Below are 26,818 nucleotides of genomic sequence, written 5' to 3' on the forward strand. Positions count from 1 at the left end.
ACCTAATTCAAAGTTATCCGTCCGGAAATATTGCAGTTTTCCAATTTCCCACATGCTGCATTGCAAAGACAATCACCTTTCTGTTTCAGGATGTTCCAACTCAAGGACTTTTAGGCATATTTTCCCCAGGCCACTCATGTCTGTCTTACTCCTTTAAATCAAGGTGAGTCTCATTAATTGATCCTAATAGTTTGAGGTGGATAGAAATGCAACAGAGAAGGCATCCATTAATTGATAAGTGATAGTTGAATTATTAAATCAAAAGAAATATTAATGAATTAATAGACCAATTCCATCAAACCAATGGTTGAAACAAATATTTTCATATTTTCGTACAAATTATGTAAGTTCTCTTGGGACTAGGCAAGTTTCCTGTAAGAGAAATGTATGGTCATCCGGGATATCATAAATCTATGTGATTTCTTCACAGGATCTTTTTCTGTCCAGTACATTCTACACATTGTGGCTGCACAATTTCATTAATAGTAACCACAAAAATATAAAGTTATTAATGAATGCCTGTAGAAATCCATTCATTAATGGAAAAATATCATGTAAGAGGGAAATTATTTCAGTTGTACAGATGAATAATCAGAAAAGAGACCAGTACAAGGTGACATAACTAATCAGTGTTATGGGACTTTTAAAATCAGGTCAACTAGATCCATTTAATCTGGCTATTTTATTGTTATGATTCTCATCCACACTCTTGTTCTAAGTGAAGTAATTAGATATCCCAAGTCTCTGGCTTTAAAGAGCATGTGATATGGCAAGCTATTAATGACCTATGTTAAAAGCTTAACCCCACTGGGTGTAATTAATGACGATGCCACATGGTGTAACTAGGAGAGAAAAAGGTCAACAAAGTGATGAGCAATTGGAATACATTTCAGAGGTGGACTCTGTGAGACCAACATAAAATTTGGCCTGAAGTGATGGCATGAGACATTTCCTGGGAAATAAAGAGCACTGAATACAAACAGTTGAGGGAATTTGGGAAAGCCCACAGAGAAGAAATGGGAGTTGGGTAGTACACCAGTGGAAATCCTGCTTCTTCAAGGAGATATAACATTAGGTGGTGTTAGGTAAGTTAAAAGTCTGAGGAATGCATTGATGTTCAAGGACTCAAACTCATTTTGAGTTGAGCATCTGTATTCATGACACTTGTTCTTTTGAACAGATGGAAACATCTATTAAGATCTACTGTATTTTTCGGAGTATAAGATGCACCTTTTCCCTCAAAAAAAAGAGGGTGAAAATCTGGGTGTGTCTTATACACTGAATACAGCATTTTTTGCCACTTGAGACCCCATCCCCTTCACCAAAATGGCTGTGCAAAGCCTTTAGGAAGCTTTCAGAGTGTTCCTGGGGACTGGGGAGGGCAAAAATGAGTGAAAAATGGGCCGTTTTTTGCTCAGTTTTGCCTCCCCCCAGGAACAATCTATAAGTCTCCAAAAGGCTATGCATGCCCATTTTTTGACAAAAAGTGAGCCAGTTTTTGCAAAAAAAAATTGGCTGTTTTTTGCTCATTTTTGGCCCCTCACCCCCCAGGAAAACTCTACAGGAGCCTCCAAAAGGCTATTCATGCCCTTTTGGGGGGGGGGTTCCCCCCTTTTTGCAAAAAACAGGCTGTTTTGGGGAAGTCTGCAGAGTGCAAAAACTTTTTTTTAAATTTGTCTCTTAAAAATCTTGTTGTGTCTTATACTCCGATGTGTCTTATACTCCGAAAAATATGGTAATTTCAACTAGAAATATGTTACTTTAACTGCAATTTTATCCAGCAAGATTCATTATTATGCAACAATATTAAAATATGTATACTGTGTAGTCTTCATATTTGCAAGAACTCAGCTACCATGGTATAATTTTATCATGAGGTACAGTAGATAGGGGAGCAATATACATCATAATGCAAACTTCATCCCATATGACAGTGTTGGTGAAACTTTTCGGCACCGAGTGGCAAAACAGGACCGCACATGTGCAGGGGAGCACTGGAAACTGGAAGAGCAGCTCCTTGGCACGCATGTGCATGCTGGGAAGCTGAGCTTCCAGTTTTCAGAGTGCATATGTGTGCTGGTCACCTGGTCTTCTAGTTTCTGGCATGCATGTGAACATGAAGGCTAACTGGCTGGCGTGCATGAGTGCACTGGAAACCAGAAGCTCATATTTCTGGCGTCCCCATGCATGCCACAGAGCTGCTTTTCTGGTTTCCATGCATGCCTGTGAGCTGCTTTTCCCCCGGGCAAGAAGGCCAGCTGTGCACATCAGAACCCAGAAGAGCAATGGGCAATGGCTGGCGTCCTGGAGAGATGGCTCTGCATGCCACTTCCGGCATGAGTGTCATAGGTTTGCCATCACGGCCATATGAATTTGCGGGTAATCACATCACCTATACAAAAGGGCAGAGCTTGTGTCATGATACCACCTCTTATGTTTTGCCATTTTGGTATTACCATGTGTAGGAACCAACACCCTTGATCATAGCTATGTTGCATTGTACGGACATTAAATGGATAAAAAATACAGTATGATAGAGCAGTCCACTGAGGCAGAACTCTGGGCTTAGGACCACTGAATTCCTCAATATTTATTATGCTTATAATATTTTTGCAATGAGAAAAGCCAAAAATATTACTAGTTAACATCTTCAGCAGCAACCTTACAGTAATATTTGCTGTGACTTGACTGTTTTCCCCTTACTCAGCTTTTCTGTGGCGTTACTGATGAATCAGGAAGGTGGGATAGTTAGAGACAAATATGGCCATTTAACCCACCGCTGGAGCTGGTATTCCCGAAAAGAAGTTCTTCAGTCATTAGATTTTCAGGTATGAATTTGGACTCTTGCTTAATGAGACACCACCATTGTTTTTGGCACTTTTTAACAATTACTCTACAATTTTAGGTCAGTCATTTCTTCAGTTGGGTTCAGGTTCTACAAATACCAGAGAGATGTATTCGGATTGATTCCTTGTGGTAACTACTTTCACATTTTATACCCTCATGCATTGCCACCAGGCACTGAAACATGTTTTTAAAATATGTGTACTTATCATACATAAGGTAATACCTTATGGTAATACATGTTCACAAGGATTACACTCTTATAAAAAATCCATTGACAAAACAGAATTTGAGGCAGGCAGGCAGACAGTAGGTTACAGTGAAATAAAATGGTTTTCCTAGGTGACCAGAGTTACAGAACATCCTCATTTTTTTGCTGCTAATTAGTTTTCATTTGGATTTTTGCAGGCCTATGGGAGCCAGAGATTTATTCTTCCTTTCCCAATGCTACCCATGGTACAAGTAGTGATAAAAAAGCAAAGTGCTCCGTAGGATTATGTGATGTTTACTTTTGCTTCCTGACATTTCTAATAAGAATATGAAATTGAGAAGAGAAATTATTGTTTTTATTTCAAAGCCTCTATTGATATCAATGAGAGCTTTTTGTACATTGTAAAGAACGTCTTCACAGTCATTGTCATCCATTAATTAAAAGGTTTTAACATTTTCTCAAGCCATGGTCCATTCCTGGTTAACCACGTGAACACAGCAGTGCAATTTCTTCACAGTAGTTTAGAAGGAGTTTGCCACTTTCTCCTTTTCAGGATGTAGATCATCATCATCATCATCTCAGTCTAAAATATATTTCCTAGATTTTCCCCACTGAAATACTAACCAGGTACACTGCTGCTTAGGTTTCCAGTCTAGACAAAGTTGGCCAGGTAAAACCACCCTCAATATAATTAATATAATATCTAGTAGATCAGTGGTGGGATTCTATTTTTTTACTACCGGTTCTGTGGGCGTGGCTTTGTGGGTGTGGCAAGGGAAGGATCCTGCAAAGTCCCCATTCCCTCCCCACTCTCAAAATTTCCGCTACCGGTTCTCCAGAACTGGCTGAATACCACCTCTGGTATAGACTCAAGAGTTTCCATTTGTCTCAGATTGTGTTTGCTGTGGATGTATACCCATGTGTTAGTTTCAGCCTATCTGCATCTTTGCTAGTCCAGTTAAAAAGACTGTCAGACATGAAAACAGTGGGAAAGTATCAGTTCTGATTGGATCTGCCCCATGACTCTGATTTATCTTTTGTTTTGTTTTTATTTCTTAGATAAATGAACATTTAAAATTAAAGGTTCTCAGCCAAAATTCCATGACCATTACTTTTGCTGCCTTGAATGAAACCATCACCTTATCTTTGATAAGACCTGGATGTCTGCATGTATGCAAGGCTGATAAGCAGGTACTAAGCACCCCCCCCCCAGTGTTTATTGTTGTTGTTGTTTTTAAACAGAGGGCTGATTTCCAATAAAGGGCTGGCACAATAAAGAGATCTCTCTGCATTCTGTAACCCTAATTAAAAGTCAGAAGAATTTGTGCTTGCCATGTTGTGTGTCTCATGACCCACTAGGAGATAGCCAGTGTGGTAAAGTTGAGAAAGCATTGAGGTAGTGTTAGGTTCCAGCAGTTTCCCCAAGCCACTGAAATGCCAAAGAGAGTGAGACTTGAGACGAGGCTTGCAAAAAGTATCAGCTTTTATTTATGGCCATAGCAAAGGCTGGGTGACAAAACTATATTCAAAACATACAAACAATTGCATGAAAGGAATAGCCACCCCCTGCAAGAGTGGCTCAGAGTATTATATACATTTTAGGCAGATAGAAACAAAGTTTATCCAATCAGAGACAAAGAGTCATTACCAATGTGACCTTTAAAGCATTCTTTTGTTCAAGCTCCTGTCTCTGTCTACCTTATCTATGGAGTATTCCTATAGCCTTGTGTAGGGGGTGGTAGCCCCCATTTGCCAAGTTGTTTTTCCAGGCAGAATGCTTTAAGGCAGTGGTTCTCAACCTGTGGGTCGGGACCCCTTTGGGGGTCGAATGAACCTTTCACAGGGGTCGCCTAAGACCATTGGAAAACACATATTTTCGATGGTCTTAGGAACCAAGACACCAATTTTATGGTTGGGGGTCACCACAACATGTGGAACTGTATTAAAGGGTCACGGCATTGGGAAAGTTGATAACCATTGCTTTAAGGATTTATGAGCCAAGAAAACTCCCTAGTTTGGTTCCTTTATCTATGCGGCCTGATATTCCCCTGTAACAATTTTTTCTATGATTTCAAGAAGGTGTCTAGCTTTGAAGCCAAGAATAAAAGCGAGACGCAGCAGTGAGATAACATTTGCAGTAATGCCATCCAGTATTAAGGTTACAACTTGCTGGGCTAGAAAGCAACTAACTTCTGACAACATACAATAATATAAGCAGAAGCTTAATTCTTGATAAATAATTTCTAGCAGTATAACATATCAGAAGCAAACAGCAAATGTTGGTTTAATCAGTAACAATTATATAGTAACATAAGCAATTCACGATAAAAGCAAATAGCCAATAATTGATTCATGTACTCCTTCAGTAGCATTGGGAAGAGTCTGTTGTGGCCCATTGGCTGCCAACAGAGCTAGCTGCAGAGTGAGACAAGGAGGAAGTGGAGGGAGAAACCTGGGCCAGCTTCAGAGGCTTTGGAAGGCTCTGATAAGGAAACAGCATCAGAGACACAGGCCCAGCAGGGGCCTTCCGTCCTCCCCCAGGTGGAGAGGCAGCTGTCTTTGGGGCCTGAGCTGAGTGAAGGGGAGGAACAGATAGGCCCCATCCCAGATGCACGTATGTGCAGAGAGGAAAGGAGAGGAAAGCAGTGAGCTGGCTTTCAGGGAAAAGCAGAAGTGGACGCCAGCCAGCCCCTCCCTGCCTGGGAAATAAAAATTAGGGGTTTGGGAGTGGCCTGTTGTCCCAGACAACCGTTCGCTTTCTAGTACACAGCAAGCAATTCAGATTCCTTGGCCGGAACCAGGTATGTTGGGACTAATTACGTTTGCTTTTTGTTTATCCACGTGAATAAAAAAAAACTACCCTGTTTGAAAAGGGGTTTGTTTTTACTCGTGAGTAAGCAGCTTATCATTACTTGTTAAGGCTGGATCAGAACACATTCTAGTTCAATTTCACCGTCAGTTATGAATGGTCCTTGGGTGACTTTAGGCCATGTTGTATTTCTCAGCCAGCCTATCTCACACGATGGGTTTGTAGGGAAAGGGAGGGAGGGAAGAGTGCAGGCAGACCTCGACTTAACAACAATTCACCTAGTGATTGTTAAAAGTTACAGCAGCACTGAGAAAGTGAGTCATGACCATTTTTTCACACTTAGGACTATTGCAACAGTCCCATTGTCTTGTGATCAAAATTCATACGGTTGTCAGCCATTTCAATTTTGGAAGACAGGCTGGAATAAATGGGGATTTTAAAAGTTAGGTTTGTTATCACAGTCAAATCTTGCTCAAACTTAGACCATGTGATAACTGTAAGTTAAGTATTATGTGTGTCATATATATGCCAACTGTAAAATCCACAAGTCTTATTGCTGAATGTTGCCAATATGTTTTTTTCTTATCATTTCTAAAACACATAATTGGGATTCCTTTGGAGTTTTTTGCACTGTCCTTATAAAAAAATCAAGAAATTTGTGGATATGTGAAAAAGCTATATAGGTGACAGATTTGTATATACTATTATAAACTATAGATATATAAGTTCAAAGCCTGATTTGAACATTGCTCTTTACAAAATCTCAGTTCAGGAGCTGATGTCCCCATATCTTCTGATGTTCCTATAATATTAACTTCAGTAGAAGAACATTCTGCATTAAAAGTGTGAAATTTCTCTCTCAAAAGAGAGAACAGTTGACATCACTGAAACAAGTGGCAGTGGACTTTTGAAAGTTTTGTATATAGCGGCAGTGGGCATTTGAAAGTTTGAAAGTACCACTATTTCTCCATAGAGAAATGCATTTTTCCTCTGTATTGCTCACGTGGAGACTTTAAAAAGTGGTGCAATTTATTTTTATTCTTTCTGACCTTATCCCAACTGTATATTCAGTTGCTTTTTGCTGCTTCCATGTTCCAAGTTCCAAGTTCTTTTCTGTTGAAAGACAGTGATACTGGTGACTTTGATTTTGGGAAGTAAAATTTTTTTCCATCAACTTTTAACTTAACTTTCCATCAACTCTTACTATATGCTGTTGTGCATATTTTGTCAAGGTGCTCAATTGGTGCATTTGGTAGAATAGGATGTGATCTCATAGACCCATCTTGGAAATAAAGTTGTCATTTAAGAAAGATCCTTACTGTATGCACAATAAAATATCTAAAGATTTTTTTTAAAATATTCATACTGACCGTCCTGGGGTCATGCGATCACCTTTTGCAACCTTCTGACAAGGAAAGTCAGTGAAAAAGCCAGATTCACTTAACGACTATATTACTAATTTAAGAATTGCAATGATTCCCTTAACAACTGTGTTAAGAAAGATAATAAAATGAAGCAAAATTCTAAATTAACAAATGTTAACAGGCATTTCAGGCTCGGTTGTGTTCATAAGTTGAGGACTGCCTGTACTGTGTATACTACATCAAGTTTTTGAAATGAAGAGGGCAGTAACGCTAACAGATAATAAAAAGCATAGCTGGGTATCATAAGTGATTTCTCTCTCCAAATGCTTGAATAAAACACATTGCATTACAGTATCATACCCTTATAACCTTATACCCAGTTTTTCTGCTTACCGGCAAAATTAAATTCTGCAGTAAAAGCTATAGACAAATTATACCACATTCTATCTTGTTCCCTTCTCCCCTTAAAACTCCTCCATACACACACTGCACACTGCACTTGGCTCTTTTCAAATTGCTTCCCTGGAGTTCCATTGACCTTTCAAAGAACACTCCCAGGAATTTTGTCGAAACTGGCAGTAAGGACAACTTTCTTTCCAGAAGGAAATTGCTACGTCCCTTCCCCCAAAATATTTATACTGTGGATGCACTTTTGTGGAAAGACAGCCTTTGCATTAAAATGTTTTATGACTCCACTGGTTGCCTTCACAGGGCGGCTGAATGACATATTTATCAGCCACGTGGTGCTAATTGGCCCATTCTTTAGATTAAGAAGTCATCGTCGCTTGTCATTTCCTTCTCCATCTCCTACTGCTTTTATATTTATCCCCCACCCAGACATGCAAACAGACACACTACAAAACATACATTTTAAATGGTTTTTGTTAAGCAGAAACAAAGAAAAGCTGTGGGTCCGAGCAATGAAATGAACAATGGTTTGAAGATGAAATCCGTACGTGGGTAATGTATGCGTGTGCAAGTGGCCCCGTAATAGCTCTTTCCATTTTTCCCTATTCTTACTATCTTCTAATCCTCTCTCTTGTTCCTTACTAAAAAGTACAGTGAAAGAAAAGGTGTGGGATGTTTATGAGAGACTTTTCTCCTTGAAAATTGGTCTCGACCCTCCAAATATGTACACCAGGGGTGAAATGCTCTGAAGTCTGCTACCAGTTTGCTTTGCTACCAGTTTGCTTCGATGTGCACATGCGCTTTGCGCACGTGCGTGTCATTCGCCCAAACCAGTAGTAAAGAAATGCTACCGGTTCGCGTGAACCGGTAGTTCCGACAATCAGCTGCGTGACAATCAGCAGCACACAGCTGATTGTTTGGGTAAACCAGTAGCATTTTTTACTACCAGCTCAGGCGAACTGATGCAAACCGGTACCATTTCACTCCTGATCAGTGGTGGGTTCTGGATCCTGGTGCAACCAGTACAGTGCAATGGGGCTGGGCATCCACCACATGTACGCTTGCAGCACGCGCATGCGTACTTACTGTCTGTGACGCGCCAGCTGCTCAGTGAAGCGTCATGCAGGCGCCGTATGCTCCATGTGCATGTGTGGAAGCCCCGATTGGCTCAAATACAAGTAAGGACAGTGGGCGGGCGGGCCCTCCAGAGCACTGTACCGAAATGGTCCCAGCAGGTACCAGTACGCCCGTACCGGGGCGTACCGGTCATATCCCACCACTGCTCCTGAGTACACCTTTTCAGTGGAGGGAAAACGCTGCTATCAAGCAAGCTGCTATTTAAAAAAAGAGAAGTTTCCCTGTTCCTATACTAGACAGTTTGTAGCTGAAGCACACAATTTATAGGGTTTTGTTTTGTGAAGAATGTAAATAAAGGTGATTTTTTAAAACTCAATAAGGATTTCAGAACAGATGCCTTTTTGCTCAGTGTGACAGCTGCATAACAGTTCTTTTGCTATTGTTTGTCACAGATTTATTGCACAAAATAGGCAAGACTCTTTCACGCTTCTTCTAGCACAGAATTATTTAATTTAGTCCAGCACCAGGAATTAGAGAGATAACTTTGGATCTATAGGGAAAGTAAATTAAGTCTTTTAATGATCAATTAATAGTACTACTAAAAGCCGTGTTGGTGCAGTGGTTAGAATATTTTCTTATTAACGTAAGGAAATAAATTGACTTTTCTCTTTTCTTCTCTTCTCTCTCTTCTCTCTTCATGGGTGAGTCTTACCTCATATGATGTCATAGTTAAGAAAAAATGAATGCAATCCAAACCTTGGTCTGAAAAGTCACCCAATTCTGCTATTGTACAATGATGGCTGCTTAGATTTCCAGATGCCATAATGCAGTATTTTTAAAAATAATTCTCATGTCCCTTTTTCCTTTCCAAAGTTGACTTTAAAAAACATTGAAGCTAATGAGAAAGAACATTGGAGAAGAAGCCTTATTGACATTAAGAGGAGGTTTGAGAAAACTATAAAGCAATTTATAAACAGTGTTTTGATGATTTCAGGTATTGTCATTATGCTGAGTTTATGCTTTATTAATTAATGTGTATAGTCATGTGCTGTCTCATACAAATATATACACCCCCCTTCATAATAACACAGAGTGGTGATAAAAATTAAATTTGAAATGAAATGAATAATGGTACAAATATGAAATTATCTTAATTTTCAAAATTTCAGAAATGATAAAATGACACAGATAAATGTTGTGAAGAAATATGACCAGGGGTCAAATTCTGCATTCCAAACTGTTTATCTGAAGTAACATTGAGAACTACTAAACAGATTCCTTCTGGGTTTTGTGCTTGAATTGTTCTTATAACATTTGTATTGTTGCTGCAGGAAGTAAGAATGACTAAAAAAGTAGATATTTTTGTAGTCCTCCTCCTTCAGCTGGAAAAGGCTTGTAAACATTAATTGCAGGACCAACCTAGTTTTCACATAGAATATAAATAAGCATTGTAAGGAAGGAAAGTGGGAAAAAGAATACTAGATGAGATGTTAATGTTCTTTCTCATATGGATGATAGATAATATACATCTATAGCTTCTTTATCCAATGGACAAGCTAGATTCCTTCTTGCTAAAATATTTTTCTTGAGAGTTAGGATGCATTGTCTCTCAGATCTTTCTGGCAAGAACAGTGGAAATCCTGCTTATGTAATTTTTATAACTTTGATAATAAGACAGTTGTAGGCATATTTTCCTAGAAATAATATTTATTGTGAAAAGTTAGAAATGCACCTTATATAAGGTACATCTTGAGCGTATACATGATGGTGAACCTGCTTGCAACTCCTTAAACCACATCCCAGATTATCCCAGAAAAACATCATTGTTTTAAGGAGTTTTTGCAAATATCTGGTATACGAATATTCTTTGTACTCGAAAGCATACTTTGCTGTTTGGGGTGGGACCACAGTTCAATGTTACAGCATAGATTGACATAAACATCTAAAGTCTAAAATCATTCTTTAGCATTTCTTGGTATAACTCATAAAGTCCTGAAGCTATTACTTCTCAATATAGACCAGCATTTCTTTATTAGGTGTCCCTTATACTGTGTCAGCGATCCCCAACCTTTTTGGCTCCATAAACCAGCAGTGGTAGCGATGGGAGGGAGAGGATGGTTTTGCACAAGCAATCTAATCCTGTGCATGAGCAAATGAAGCTTCACACGCTCACCTGCCTCTTGCACAACCCGGTTCCAAAGGGCCATGGATTAATACTGGTCCATGGACCAAGTTTTGGAGACCCCTGCCTTAGGTGATTGAAATGCCAAGCGGCCATATCCTGTATGGTCATATGGAAGGCATCAATTTAGTAAGAACTGTTGTATATAGCATTAGACTAGATAGAGAGATTGACATTCACTTAGTATATTCAGTGACTGGCATCCTTGTGTCACAAGCATGGATGTCTGGAACTTGGTTAGTAGACTCTTATACATGTGTTAGATATGTAACACATGCGTGCAGCATTTTATATATAGGTATATATTGTTATGTAGAGGTATATATCCAGGAAGACATTTATACAAAATTAACTTTTTTGTATTCAGATAGCTGGGAAAATATGGTACTTAACTATTTGCCAAGATGAGTTTAGATCAGAGAAAGCACAATCAAATTCTTTGAAAGCCCGAGAAGGACTTTTAAAAGAACAATCTTTTGTGGTAATAACATTCAAAGGATTATTTACTTTTACTAACCTCTATACTACCCTGTATATCTTAAAAAGTAATTGATCATTATTGCTACCATTGTTATTTTTATCAGATTGTTATTACCTTTACAATAATTTTTAAAATGTAGTATAATCTTGATAATCTGCCCGATGATCTGTTGATTGGCAGGGATATGCTGCATAGACTATCCACCTGAGTTTCGTACACAACCTGTGAAGTGTAAAAAAGCAGACTCGCCACTACAGACCTGGAATCGAAAGCTAAGAGAAGAAGCTATGGCTTCAGCTTCAAAACCAAAAGAGAAACGAGCTGTCAGGCCAACTAGTTATCGCCCAATTAAAAGAAAATTTAGGCCTCCCTCACGGTAAGTCTTTTGGAGGAGGGAATTCTCTGAAAAAACAAGATTAAATAGGTGGGATAACAATATGCTCCTTGTAAAAAAGAAACACTGGAGTCAATCACAAAAGGCTAATTGAGAGGGTGACAAGGGCCAAACAATACAAGAAGCATCATGATGTTCCATTCTTTTTGTACCTTTTGTGTCTTGATGTGGCAGGCATTTACAAGGGAGGGGGGGCAAGTTTGTACTGCAATGGTGAGATGCTGCTTTTGTCTCAATGACAAAAGTGCTGGATTCTGCAGTTGTTACTAAAAATGTCTCAGAGGTGCATCTGGACTTCAGGTGCTTTTCATGCTCCTCAGAAGACATATCAACGGTGACCGTGCTTGCTTACTTTGTACCTGTGGCTTGCTGCTTTATTTACTTCTGCACCTAACTTGCCTTGATTACGTGCCATCAAGTTGCCGTTGAATTTTAACAGCCACATAGATTTTCTGTAAGATCATCTGTCACCGACCTAACTCTTTCAATAGTTACCCATTTTCACTGTAATTGGATCCATCCTTCCTGCTGAGCCTCTTTTTTTATTTCTTTCCACGTTTCTGAGCAAACTGGCATATAGACAAACAGATCGAGCTATATATATTTTGCTTTACTCAAGTTATACATATTGATATTAGTGCCATTGAATTGCAAAATGATGGTGAGCTGCTGAAAGACAGATGTGTCATTTCTATATCACCTGCATGTTGTCCTCTAAGCCAGCCTGCTGCTACGTAGTATAGTGGAAAATGTTATCTATTCACTGGACATTGAAGAAATCTTCCAATTCTGATCTGATTGTATATGTTATGCAAAAGGAATATCTTTTTATCCTTTGAAGCAAAATTGAGAGCAGCAACATATCCTGGTCTTAAGCTTGTAATGTATAAGTAGACAAATTCAAAAGAGGATAAGTACTCCAAATTAGATAGATCAGATCAATGAAAATAAAAAGAAACTACAAATACTAGAGTAGAATTTTACAAACTATTTTCTTAGAACTTAGGACCACATACAACCCTTTGACTTTACAGCAAGGCATTAATAGCAATAGCAATAGCACTTATATACTGCTTCACAGTGCTTTCCAGCCCTCTGTAAGCAGTTTACAGAGTCAGCATATCGCCCCCAACAATTTGGATCCTCATTTTACCAACCTCAGAAGGAGGGAAGGCTGAGTCAACCTTGAGCCTGGTGAGATTGGAACTGGCAAATTGCAAGCAGCCCGCAGTCATCAGAAACAGCCTGCAATACTGCACTCTAACCACTGCACCATCACGGCTCTTAATTAATTTAGATTCATCTGCCTTTTCTCTGGCAGCTTCTCACATTGAATTAAAAATGGAAAGAGAGAAGAGACAGTGTTCAGAAAAATAAAAAGTGCCCTGTTCAGTTTAGCTCTGAAGTCATTGTGCATTGGCAAGCAGTCCAAAATAAGGCAGAGTTGTGGCTTAAGATAAGAGTGGATAAGAGTGAATCTGTTGTGGTTGTTGTCTTCGGGGTTTAAGCAAATCTTTGCACTAATGGCATCCTAATTATAGGGCATTTTCTCCCTAGAAATGCCTCATATAACTTTTATTTCCCTTTTGTAAGCCCCAAAGCTGCCTGGCAGTTCTAAGATATTGGTCAGGAAGAGCATAAGTTTTGTTTTTTTAGCTATGACTATTTTTGTAATTACTGGAGTGGTATGGTTGAAGGGCAATATGTTTTATGCTACACTTTATAATAAATATGCCCTGGATGGTTACAATAATTTAATACTATAAAAATAAAGTCATAGTGAAAACTTAAACATAATATGACCTATCCATTACCTCTCGCTGATAATTATCACTATAAAATTTGACTTGAATTAGTGAGTGGTAGAACTGTTTTTATATCCAATCATTTTATAACTGCTTGGGGTCTATATTAGATTCCGAAAAGTAATAAGACCAGTATATAAAATATGAGCAACACAAGCACTGATAAAAGTAAAGCAATTTTAAAAACCTCTAAAATAGCTTAATATTAAAAAAATATCAAGAAAAGGGAAAGCTTTGTCTGATGTTGATTGGGCAGAATATTTCAAAGACAGATAAGGCCTTGTCTGTCAGCCATGGCTACCCTTATTCAGTATGGGCATCAGGGTAAAATATCCAAAGTTATTGTAGAAGGAAGAATTACTTTAAAGGATATAAGTCCAACCATTTAGGACTTGAAACATTAATACCATCATTTTGAATTTAGCATGGAAACAGTTTGGCAGCAAGTTCATATGGAAAATATGGGTTGCATATGCTCATATCATATTGAGTAGTCCTAGCTATTTAATAACCTGAAATTTGATTCCAGTAGAAAAGAAATTTGATTGACTGAGTCTGAACCAGGGGTGGGTTCCTGCCAGTTCTAACCTCTTCTATAGAAGAGGTTCCACAAATCTATCATGCCATTTAGAACTGGTTCCAGCTCCCCCCCCCCCGCCTGTCTGCACCACACTTGCCCTGCCCGCTGCTCACTGATTGGCTGGCTCACCAATTGCCCCGCCTGCCTCTAAGAGTCCTATCTAAACCTTAAAGTTTTAAAGCTGTCAAGTTTGAACATCCCTGGTTTTTTTTTCTAAAAGGTTGGAGTGCAAGGGTCTTGTAACTTGACAGCTTTAAGACAACATTTTGGTTGCTAAGCACGAGCGTTGTTAAGTGAGTTTCACCACATTTTACAAGTTGGCCACGCCCACCCAGTGACATGACTGCCAAACCACTCCTACTCGGTTACATGGCTGGCAAGCCCCTCCCACCCAGTCACATGGGCAGCAAGCCACTCCCACAAAGCAGGCCACACCTACAGAAAAGGTTCTAAAAAAATTTGAAACCCACCACTGGTCTGAACCCACTGATATATTTGGTCTATTTTCAAAGGTAACCCTCCATTATAGTACAGGTAGTCCTCAACTTACTACCATAATTGAGCCTGGAATTATGGTCAAAAGTCATGGCAGTCATTAAGGAAGTCACCACATGGCCATGGCCAATTCTATGCCTTATTTTGTGGCAGTCATGAAGTGAATTTATTATTAAGGAATCCATTGTTTCTAATGGGCATTTTTGGTGAGAAACTGAAAGTAAACTGTGGTTTCCGACCAAAAAACCCATTGTAAATTGTGGTCATGTGACTGGAAGGTGCGGCAAATGCCTGCCAATGCAGACAGGTTGCCAAGCACCCAAATGTGATCATGTGACCATGCAGCAGGGAGGCTTGGCCATCAGAATCTCAAATCTAGGTCATACAGTAAGTATGAAGTCTGTTATAATTTTGATTAATCATAAGTCAAGAACTACCTGTACATCGAAACAGTCATTGTAGCAAAGCTAGTCTTTTACAGGCATTTTGTGAAATGACAGGATTCTTTCCCTAATTTTTTTCCTAAAACAAATGCACAGAACAAATGTCCCAGTATCTTCTCTATATAAGCTTCAATGTCTCTTTCTTTTGTTATAAATCCCTCTTGACTATGTAGCATTGCATAATCCCACTTAACTAGCCAGATAATCATTGTAAAGAAAATACCAGAAGAGGTAAGAAGAATGGTAGATGTCTTAATGTCAGTAGGAGGGGGGTCTAATTTGAAGCTAAAAAAATCAGGGTCCAGGTAAGATTTGAGTAGAGTCTAGATACCAACTGCTTTTCATTTACTATGTTCCACATATACTGTACCTCTAATACGGATTAATACTTTGAATAGAGAATTAAAAAATGCACACAGCATTGACATGAGTGCTTTCCAGGTCTTGTGCTTCAAATATTATCTACCTGTTTAATTTTCCATTCCTTTTTTCTCATTCTTTTCTTTCTAACCTCTTTGCTTGCTTCACACAGAGCCAAAGAAGAGAGCCCAGATGTAAGCCCTACCCCTGAACCGTGGGCAATTTTTCCTATGGAGTGTCCAATTGTGCTGCGCAAAGTTCTGACCAAAACTAATGACGGCTTAGGTTGCAAATGTGTAGTAAAAATCCCATTAATTACAGATTTGGAATTTGAAAAGTTTATCACTGCCCCAAGACACCCTCAACAAGTCATTGTGATATGTGTGTTGTCACCACAAAAACATTCCTTCTCTCCTTTCTTTGAGTGGTCTGTTGAACAGCTGTACATAAAGTTGCAGCATGGCCGTCCCTCACCTTGTATTCAGGTAAACTAAATGTTGATGCTTTATACATGGGTTTTCCCAAAGCAGGTTCATACTTCTTAGCTACATAATCACTATTTCTATTTTATGGAGCTGAAATAGTAATTTAAGAGTAGGGAATTCATTGATCACAGAATTTGGCTCAGGCTTATTATTTTGTGATTCGGAAAAGAATTAGAAGCAGCCTGTTTATTTATTTAATCAAATTTACATGATTTGTTTTTCATTAGTAGAGAATTTTGTTTTCTTTTAACTCCTGTAAGATGGACAGTGGGAGGAGCAAAAAGTTTCAAAAATAAAATAAATGTGATAAAGCAGTCTCTCCCATCTGAATTACAATGGTTTCAACCCAGATTGAGGCCATGTATGTGTACAATAAAGAAAACAAGAATAAATAAAAGGATCAGCTGTTTACTACATACACAGTATAAGCCAGATCTTAACAGCCATGACAGAAATTATCATGGAATAAATGTTCATAATATTGCATTGTAAATTATGAAAGATTACTAAATCACAGAATTTTATTTTATTTCCATAATTTATTCACAACAAATCTGATTAGCTGTCAGATTATGAAAAAAGGAATATACACTCCTCCACTGAATCCATTTTCTCATTTGGTTTTTTTCCCCACAAAACAAAATTGGTGGGATTTGTTGTAAATTATATATTATAAATATCTTGTTATTACTGTTAATTAAAGTAGAATTGACTTAGCAGATGAAGGCAAGAATTATCTGCTCCACCATTTTTTTTCTGACAGTGGCCATTTTTGCTGACTCTTGTTTGAACTCAGGATCTTGGGGTTTATATTTGTTCTGAATATCAAAGTTTAATTTAGCTGTTATGGTCATTAAACAGTTATAGATGTCTCCCCAGAGAATTTCATCATCCTCTTAAAATACATTAACATAACAAAAAGATTATATTTTAAGGGCAGATGAGATAATTATCTCCAGTTACTTTTTATGTTTATTTCAGACATCTGACCTCAGCTTCTGTTTTTTTAAGAGGAAAAATGATGGGCAATCTGGGATTTTAATTGTATCCATGTTTTTGTTTTTATTTTTGGGGTTCTTTTTCCATAGCTTTAACTTTTGGTCTGGCAACTAGTTTTAGCTGCCATCTTAATTTCTCACATAGGAATACAGTGAAAAAAGGATTCGGTATCCATGGACTTTAGATTTGACAAACTATCCACTTCCACCAGTTTTAGGTTCTGACCATGCACACAGCCAGAATGTAAATTGACAAGTTTTGACTGAGGTGATGGAGACAGAAAAATAAGTCTCCCACCTGTAATCAGAAAGAGCTTTAGCAATATCCAATTCACCCTGTCTGCATAGTGAAGCATTGTTTCTCCATTTGAGAAAAAATGTTTATGAGACAAGCACACAGGACATTTCCATAAAATGATATAATAATTTACTGCCTTTACAGAGCAAGCATGATTCCTACCGTTTCCTGAAATATGATCTAGAGAATCCACTGAATAAAACGCCTCCTCTTCTGGTGCAGAAACATGGTGTCGTTCCTGGAATGGTGGTGGCAAGTATCTGATGGGTTTCTTGCAAAGCCTATTGACCTTTTCATTTCATTTCATTCTTTCCTAATAATGCATTGAGGCAATAGCAATAGCAGTAGACTTATATACCGCTTCATAGGGCTTTCAGCCCTCTCTAAGCGGTTTACAGAGAGTCAGCATATTGCCCCCAACAATCCGGGTCCTCATTTTACCCACCTCGGAAGGATGGAAGGCTGAGTCAACCCTGTGCCGGTGAGATTTGAACCGCTGAACTGCTGATCTAGCAGTAGCCTGCAGTGCTGCATTTAACCACTGCGCCACCTCGGCAATTTTCCATAACCCGATACTCTCCAGATAACTTTATAATCCACAACTGCATGTGCTGATCAGAAGATATGAGTGTTGAGAGTCTAAAACATTGAGAAAGTACCATGCATTCTGCGAATGGACAGTGATAGAAACAGCCAAATATATTTCTTTAACTTTAAACTCTACTGTCTAGACTTGGATATTTGTTCCCTTTCTGGCAGTTTGAATCAACCAGGTGAGCAATGATGAGGTTTACATGTGGCAGAGATTTCTTCAAACCTGTCCACTCTTGAGAGCCACAATTTAAGAAACAAAACTTGAGATTGCAGCTCAGAGCAGGTTCAAGTGATATGAATATGCTTTATTGACTGACCTTCTGGCCAGGTTTTTGCTAATAGAGTCTGGGCTTATCTAAATGCTTCTGACTATTATGTCACAGGTGCAACAAGTGTATAGAAATAATTCTCCTGTACTGTCCTTATTACTACCATGTAGGCTCAAAGCAACAAACAGCACCTTGGCTGCTTTCTTAAATGGTAAAAAAGAATTCTTCTGGGATGTTTTTTTTAAACTTCCTGGTCTAGTTTTCAGAGATTTTCTGATATCCTGTTGGGCAAGAATTAACCAAGCTCAATCTTGGTTCAGCTCTTTAAAATTACTATCTAGACAAAGTCAGTCAGGTGCTGTACTCTCTTGCTGAGGCAGACACTAATTGCATTTCTGACAATAGTATGCAATACTTCTTTTGTTATAAAGAAAACACATGGAGAATTGTAGTTAACTTTGGGAACAAGGGGTTGGTGAGTGTGAAGAAATTTCCCTTTATTCCTTTACTCCAAAGTCTCAACAAAACTTCTCTGATGTTGCAATTAACATTTAGACAGGTCATGTTTTTTGTGATTAAATTTAAAAAAATAATTCCATATGATGATACATTTGTCTCACTGATTCAATATTGTTAATTAACCAGGTTTATCCCAAAGGTGCTTTTTCAGGAGGCAACTAGAGTTTCTTGTTTTTTTGAAGACATTTCGCTTCTCATCAATGGTGGGTTCCGGATTCCGTTGCAGCCAGTACGGTTGCAACGGGGCCCAGCATCCTCCACATGAACGTGCACAGCGTGTGCACACACGCACGTAGCATGCACATGTGACTTACCCTTCAGCGACGCCTCTGTGACGCTCCAGCTACTTGGTGGAGCATCGTTTAGGCAATGTATAAGCCGTGTGCGGAAGCACCGAAGACTTTAAGGACAGGTAAGGACAACGGGCAGGCAGGTGGGCGCTCTGGAGCACCGTACCGGAACGGTATCCAGTGCTACGGGCAGGCACCGGTATGCCCGTACCAGGGCGTACTGCCTGCAACCCATCACTGCTTCTCATCCAAGAAGCTTCTTCAGCTTTTAAAGCTCTAATCATCTTAGAGCTAAACAAGCTTCTTGGATGAGAAACAAAACATCTTCAAAAGAAAAAAACAAGGAAATCCAGTTGTTTCCTGAAAAAGCACCTTTAGGACAACCATGACCTGGATGACTGAGAATCTCTACAGACTTTTAACTAGGTTTATAATAACATTCACAAATAAGTTGTGAAAAATTTGACTTATTTATTTCCTTTTTAAGAAAAGACTTAATTCTCAGTCTCTTTCTGATTTAATCTATTTTCCTGATCTGTGAAATTAACATCCTGATCTCAGTTTAAACTACAGGAAAATTGAAGCATCAAGAAAAGGTCTTCTTCATATATATAAACATGCAGTAAGTGAATGTCTGAGATTGGAATCCTATTCACTGCCCCAAATCTCATGCCATGTGCCAAAATCACACAGTTGTGCTAAATAATACAGGGTTCTAGTTATGCCTGGAGTACATTAAACTTATTTTAGGGTCTTTGGCACACAAAGGGAGTTATTCATGGTTCACATTCATTGACAGAGGCACCTACTCAGATAAAACAGAGAGTTCTAGTGAACACAGTCTTTTTGTGTTCCAGTACTGCTTTTTTTTTAATTGCCTGTGAATCCCTCAGTCTGGAGGGGCAATGCCTTGGGTAGGGCATATTCAGCATTTCTAAGGATTCTGATGCTGTAGAAACAGCATTTTACTTTCAGCATATCAGAAGCTATTGGGTACCACTTGGTATTGAAATGTTATGAGGGATATACAGCTGATATTTGTGAAAATGAGGAAAGGGTTTGTGTTCCTTGAAAGAACTGTTATATAGGGTCAAGCTATTTTCCAAGGTACCCGAAGGCCAGACAAGGAATAATGGATGGAAACTGAACAAGGAGAATCAACCTAGAAATAAGGACACATTTTCTGACAGCGAGAACAATTAACCAATGGAACAGCTTGTCTTTGCAAGTTGTGGGAGCTTCATCACGGAAGGCTTTCAAGAAGAGATTGGACTGCCATCTGTCAGAAATGGTGTAGGGTCTCCTGCTTGGGCGGGGATGGAGGTTGGACTAGATGACCTACAAGGTCCCTTTCAACTGTTAATCTGTTTCTGTTTATTTTAGCAAAACAACAACAACCCTCACACCTATTTGGAAAGAAACTAATAGATCAAATTATAAAATGTACAGATGGATTTCACTTTCAGAATTAAATATTGCAAGGATTATATTAAAATAACATCTAGACCTATGAAGGTCATTATTTATCAGCTCCTTTTTAAATCCACATTTATCCAGTTTACCTTATGGAAGTTTAGTGTGTGACTTTCCCTAACACTTATTATTTTTTATATAAGTTTTAGCTCTTAACTTTTTAATGCATAATTTAACACATATTTTTATTACTATTATTTTACATCTTACATTTTTTCACTCCCAAGATATGTTTTTGAAAGCAGCTTTCAGAAATTTATGCTTTCTAGGCTTTTTTTACACATTTTTTTTCTAGCGAGAATTTTTTTTACTAAAAAAGAAAAACAAATGCTACTGGATCCATTCAGTGCTGTGGCTGTCCAATATACATTAGAGTTCATTCTGCCAGTCCTTAAAAATCTGCTTCCATAGAATTTCATGGTGGGTTACTTTTATATTTCTACTGACAGTGTTATTTTTCAGCTTTTTCATAGATGCCTGTAGTCCCATTTCCCAATTTAATTTAGTTAGCTTTTAATTACCTTGAATTTTCAACTGCAACAGCTTTTTAAGAGTTTAGCCTGTTTCTTTACAAGACCACCACCACGAACACTGATGGGCAAGTCACCAGAATATAAACTGACAGCGAACAGCACTCCTTATTAGCACTGATGATGTTACTTAGTTAAGGTAATGAAACGTCTGCAAGAAAACAAGCAACCTCAGAGAGTACTAAGGACCCCTTATTTACATATCTTTTTTTGAAATATGTGACTTGATTTTTAAATAAATATTAACATATGGAAATTCAGCCATAATAGTGTATGTGACAGGGACAATTAATAATGTGGAGGTAAGGCTAGCAACACAAGGTTCTATATTATCTTTCATGGTTTTTAGTGAAAATATCTTTCTAAAGATGTGAGAGTGAAGGACTTTTCTTGTCTGGTGAGTGTAGTCTTGATATGAAAATAGCATGTATTAAATGTTTAGAAGGCCATTTAGGTGTGGAGAAAAATCCAGCTGGGATATGACATAGATTAGCAAGCACATCTAACATCCAGTTGTTCAACAATAGTAGGCGTGCTGCTGAAATTAAAATACCATGGAAGTACCTAGAATAGTTTTGTCTGTGAAAGGATAGAAATCTTTGGGAATCTAATTTATTTCTTTATTATGTTTTCTGGCAGTCTAACATAAAACAAAATCGAATTAACAAATCTGAACTCTGCCCAATCATATTCAAAATATTGCATATAACCGTTGCTTATGGTTATAATTAGCATTAACTGGAAAAAAAGTCACTTCAAAAACTTACTGAGTGTATCATGGACTTAAATTTGTCCATCCTGCATTTAAAAAATAGTGAAAGCAGTTACTGGTAATATCTTTATCCATAAATTAAGTACACAGAGTCAATTGCCAACCATAGTACACAGCAACAAATTAATTATGGCAGATTAATTAATTTCTGTTCACTATATATCAATAGGCATACCAGCAAGCTAGCCAGCTTATGAGAGGTTGCCTTGCTGGCTCTAGCAGACTTTAGCATTCAGAGAATAATAAATCATTCTGCTGAAAACTACACAAGCATCCTACAAGGTGATCAAAATAATGATGCAGTGTCTGGTTTGAGAGCAAAACTGCTGCACAAAGGGATTTTCAAATGATCTTGAACTGAGCAAAGTTAGTTGCAAACTCAAGGTTCATCAGTGCTGATTTTGCAAAAGTCAAGACATCTGTCCCTTGATGTTAACCAATGATTGCTTGTTCAGCCATTGAAACACATGGTGTTCTGTTCAGGCTGTTGGAATAGCCACTAGCAAGCAATAGTAATCATTTAAACTTAGAAGAACAATTCTGCTTTCTACAGTGGGCAAAATTAACTAACAGCCTGCATGCTTACATGGAAATAACTCCTGGTAATGTGTTGAGGAGATACTCCTAGTTAAAATTGCTTTGGACTGAAAGTGCTTTTCTATGAATTAAAATGTAGTTATTTATTATTTAAACACAGAGAGACATGCATACCATAAATCCTAGATTTTTTCTTCTGCTAATGTCATAAAAATCCTTAATGCCAAACAATATTAAACCCAAATCATAGTTAAACTCTTTTAAAAATGAGTTATAAAGTTACAACCTGCTTACACAAAAGCAGAATTTCCAAGCATTTAAACAATTTGGAGATATATCTTCAGTAATAAAAAGTTTGGTAAATATGTCAATTCCTCAAACACAGTTAAGTTGCTTCCTTGTATCATCCCCCATCTACACCTTTGACAATTCATAAAGTGACTCCAGCAATGTTATTGGCACAAAAAAAATCAGTAAGATGAAAATATAATTTCCCTATGGGGTAATCAGGCATTTCAGCTTCCCTTTTCTTCCTCTAAATGTCAACTCGAACTCTTTCAAGAGAGAAATCCAAACACATAAAGATTGACTACAGTAACTTTGATTATGTGTTGTCATATCAGTGTCAACTGTTAGGGATCACATAGATATATTTTCTCTAGTATGATCTTTCTCCAACTTGGTCCTTTGAGGTCTTCTAACAGTGTAGCCATTGCCACTGTAATTGACTCCATCTACCTTGTTGCTGATTGTCCTCTTCTTTTTTGTCCTTCCATCTTTCTCAGATTTATAGACTTCTCCAAAGAGCTATTAAACACCTTCACTTACTATCCAAAATATGATACCCTGATCCTGGTCATACATCCCTTGAATAAAAATTCTGGAGTGATTTTTTTAATTATATATTTATTTCCTTACCTGTCCAGGTATTGTTAGAAGTATTATCCAACACCAAAGTTCAAAAACATTAATAATTTTCTATCCTGCTTCTTCAAGTCTGGCTTTCACTTCTATATAGGGTCATGGAAATACCATGATCTGCATGATTCGGATTTTTGTAGGTACGGCCACATCCTGGTGTTTGAATATGTTTTCCAAGGCCTTCACTGCTATCTTATCAAGTGTTACTCTATTTCATATATCTTGAGTGCTGGTTCCTTTACTGTTTATAGTGAATTGTAAATGGTAAAAACTATTCATCACTTTAATATTCTCATGAACAATTCTGAGGCTGGTTGCGTATCTGTTTAGATTAGTTGGCCTTCTATATATTTTAATTCAATCCCTTTTTTCGCTATGTTCTTTAATTTTCATTACAGAGTTAGCAGCATATTTTCATTTCACAGTAGTGTTATCAGCATAACACATGTTATTGATTTTTTATCCTCGAGTGTTAAAATCACTCTCATCTTCCAATTAAGCTTCTCTTAATATAAACTGAGCATAATAAATAAGGGGAGATTGTACATCCTTGTCTCATTCCTTTATCCATCCGAGGCAATCTGTTTTTCTGTGTACCATGCAGACTGTGGTATCCTGGCCTGTTTATAGACCCTGGCCTGCCATTTACGCATGTGGCCCAGCTTCCCCTCTTTCCTCCCCAGCCATGCCGCAAAAGTTGGGGACCACTGGTATAGTTAGACTATCACTACAGCAGGAAAAAAACCCTGATTTTTTATTATTATATACTTTATTCATTAAACATGAAACTCAGCCTGAACATTCAAAAATGCATTACAAATACCATTGACTATTTATTATATACTTTATTCATTAAACATGAAACTCAGCCAACTGAACATTCAAAAATGCATTACAAATACCAGTGACTGGTGCTAATGGTTGATACGGTTTGCTGCCAGTGTCCTAGGTGTCAACCAAGTACCTTCTTAAAATATAAGATGTTCCGAGTAGCACAGTTTTTTGCAGTTCCACTGGTGTCATTGCAGGAAGCTGCAATTTGTTGATATATCTTGTAAAATTCTTGGACATGGTGCCAAATGTCCCGATGACAATGGGTTACATGCTTCATCCATAGCTGTGTAGGTTTGATGGCCAGGTGGTTGTTGTTGTGGTTGTTGTTGTTGTTATTGTTATTATTATTACCTAACTCATGTAAGTTCACAGCTTTACAATTAAATTTGAAGTCAAGATTTAAAAAAAAAAAACATAAGAAAGAGACAGACAGGATAAGGTCCACAGATGAAATATCTTTAGAATCTTTTATTGTTGAAAGATATTAGTTTAACTATTGTACCCAGCCCTAATTTAATAGAAGAATCGAAGACTGATGAAGCCTTGTTGCGTTCCAAACGATATTGGTGTTTCATATTGATGGTATTTCCTAGTTAAGCAATGAAACATCTGCAAGCAAAAACCAAGTTCAGAAAAGATAAAGAATTTCACATTCAACTCTGAGTTACAGATATTTTCTTCGACCCATTGATTTGCCATGCCACCAAATTCATATTTAAGTAGTGTATTAATTAGAATGTCACTGTTTTGACGAATGCTATTGTTCCCACAATCTACGGTACTAAGAAAGTTCCTCATTTAAAAATTAACAAAAAATTAATCTAGTGCAAGATTTATTATTGATAACTATACTCTAATGTCTAGTAATCATCACATTGTTTTAAAGACATTTGTACAGTATAATGATTGTTTTTTTATCTGCTTTATAATTTTTTCAATTCACACTGGCTTGGATAATCTTAAAAAAAATAGGATAACTATCTGGCTTCCTCCCATCCTCTAGAATTTCACCCCTTCTCAGTGATTTTTCAAGAACGATACCCACAATTTCTTTCATTCAGGATGTTAGAATTCAATTTGTTTTATCCTGGAGTTCTGAATTCATTTCAGGAAATAGCTATTCCTTGACTTCCATGGCTTACAGCAGTGAGAGTTGTAATCTAACAGATGCTGAAGACATCAGACTGGGGGAGGTTGGTTTTGACTCACCTTTTACCCAAGATTGAAGGATTGCAGCATTAAAGAATGTCAAATACAGGTCAGCCAGCATGCTGGCTAGGAGAATTATAGGAGCTGAAGTCCACACATCCTAATGTTGCGGAATTTTAGAAATGGTGTTTTAGAATGCTGAAGTTTAGGTCTGTTGGGATAAAGAAGTAAGATGATTAAGATCAAGTGAAGGAAGTTACATTTTTGTTTTCACAACTGATTCTGTCAGACCTAAACTTTCCAGAGAGCTATTGATTATTAATAAATTGTAAAATCTTACTAGCAATAGGGATGAAATCATTTCTTTAGAAATCTGGGAAAATTATAGATATTACCTTTGGCACTTTCACTGCTGCCTGAACAAACATAGTTTTAATAACATTTTTTGAGAGGGATTGTAAAAAGGATTGGTTTCACAAGTCTTGCAGCTATTTGTCTTTCATATTTATATCTGAAGCCCACTAGAGGGAACTGCTGGCTCTCTGAAGAGAGTGTCTCTGAGCAGTGAAAATAGCCAAGTTCTTTGGCTGCAAAATGCACTGTTTCTTCCTTGTGTGAAATCAACAGGGTGAGCAAGTGGTTGCCAGTTACTCATTTCCAATGAGTCTCCTTACACTCCCCCCACCACACGTTCCCCTATAACCTCACCCCTACAAACCTTTCTCCCTGCTCTCCATCTTGTTTTCCCAAATGTCTCCTACTTTTCTCTCCTTACTTCTGCACCTCCACCCTTTCCCCACTTTATGCCTTCTACTCTCCACTTCATTGTGATGATTCAAATAGGTGTACCACCCTGTTTTATGCCTTCCTGGCCAATCGGCTTTTCTACTCTCTCCTTTGTTCTGATTTTATGCCCACCCATTCTTTGAACCTCACTATCTACTCTTTCAATTGCTTTTTATCTATTTTTTAGCATTGCACATTATACATGTATTATGCAGATATTCAAGAGACAAAGTAAACACACACGGATGCGGTAGTGACAGCCATACATTATTCTGATTCTGCACAGGAAAAGGAAATCTGAAAGGTCTTTCTTGTGCTGCAGTATAACTCTTTCTTTTACCCAATCAGAATCATCTATAAGACTTTTACAATGCCCCATAACTTATGCCTTTTCAATTAAAGGAGCCTATTGCCATTCTTTAGGATATATGATTATTTCTCTGATAAATTACTGTAAAATATTGCTCTACAGGGCAGGAAATTTCCTTTGACAAGTGTCCCTCTGTACAACTGGAATTCTGCTCTCACTGTACCACCACTGTAATTTCCCATAACACCTCAGAATTTTGTTACAGATGAGTCATTGTAGAAAATTACTGTGTCAGCTAGACTCAGGTTCCCAATACTGCTTAGAGTGCTGGGGCAGATTTTTTTTAAGACCAGAGGACATGACAACTATCAGCAATGGATTGTACTGAATCCCAAATCTTAGAAACAAGTCCATGATATAAAATGTACTATTACATGTGATAACAAACATGGATAATACAGTAACACAAAAAAACTGGGTATTTTTTACTTATCCTACCAACAATGGTCAGATGACAAGACAAACTGAACTCTCTATAGTAATAAGAACTTCTAATAGGGTATGTGTGTGTATGCATGTGTGTATGTATATATGTATATG

The 26,818-nt window shown here is 37.8% G+C and overlaps 1 protein-coding gene across 1 annotated transcript in view; it reads left to right on the forward strand.

Annotated features, from left to right (window-relative positions):
- The window catches only part of C2H3orf20 (chromosome 2 C3orf20 homolog), a 64,829-nt gene that overhangs the window by 16,001 nt on the left and 22,010 nt on the right, over window positions 1-26,818 (forward strand). The window contains exons 6-12 of the mRNA XM_032208743.1: window positions 14-163; window positions 2,708-2,828; window positions 4,115-4,246; window positions 9,587-9,707; window positions 11,557-11,752; window positions 15,626-15,938; window positions 17,379-17,486. Coding sequence (XP_032064634.1) covers window positions 14-163; window positions 2,708-2,828; window positions 4,115-4,246; window positions 9,587-9,707; window positions 11,557-11,752; window positions 15,626-15,938; window positions 17,379-17,486 — 1,141 coding nt within the window. The remainder of the gene's footprint in view (window positions 1-13; window positions 164-2,707; window positions 2,829-4,114; window positions 4,247-9,586; window positions 9,708-11,556; window positions 11,753-15,625; window positions 15,939-17,378; window positions 17,487-26,818) is intronic.

Source organism: Thamnophis elegans, chromosome 2 (assembly GCF_009769535.1).
Source record: "Thamnophis elegans isolate rThaEle1 chromosome 2, rThaEle1.pri, whole genome shotgun sequence".
NCBI classification, from domain to species: domain Eukaryota; kingdom Metazoa; phylum Chordata; class Lepidosauria; order Squamata; family Colubridae; genus Thamnophis; species Thamnophis elegans.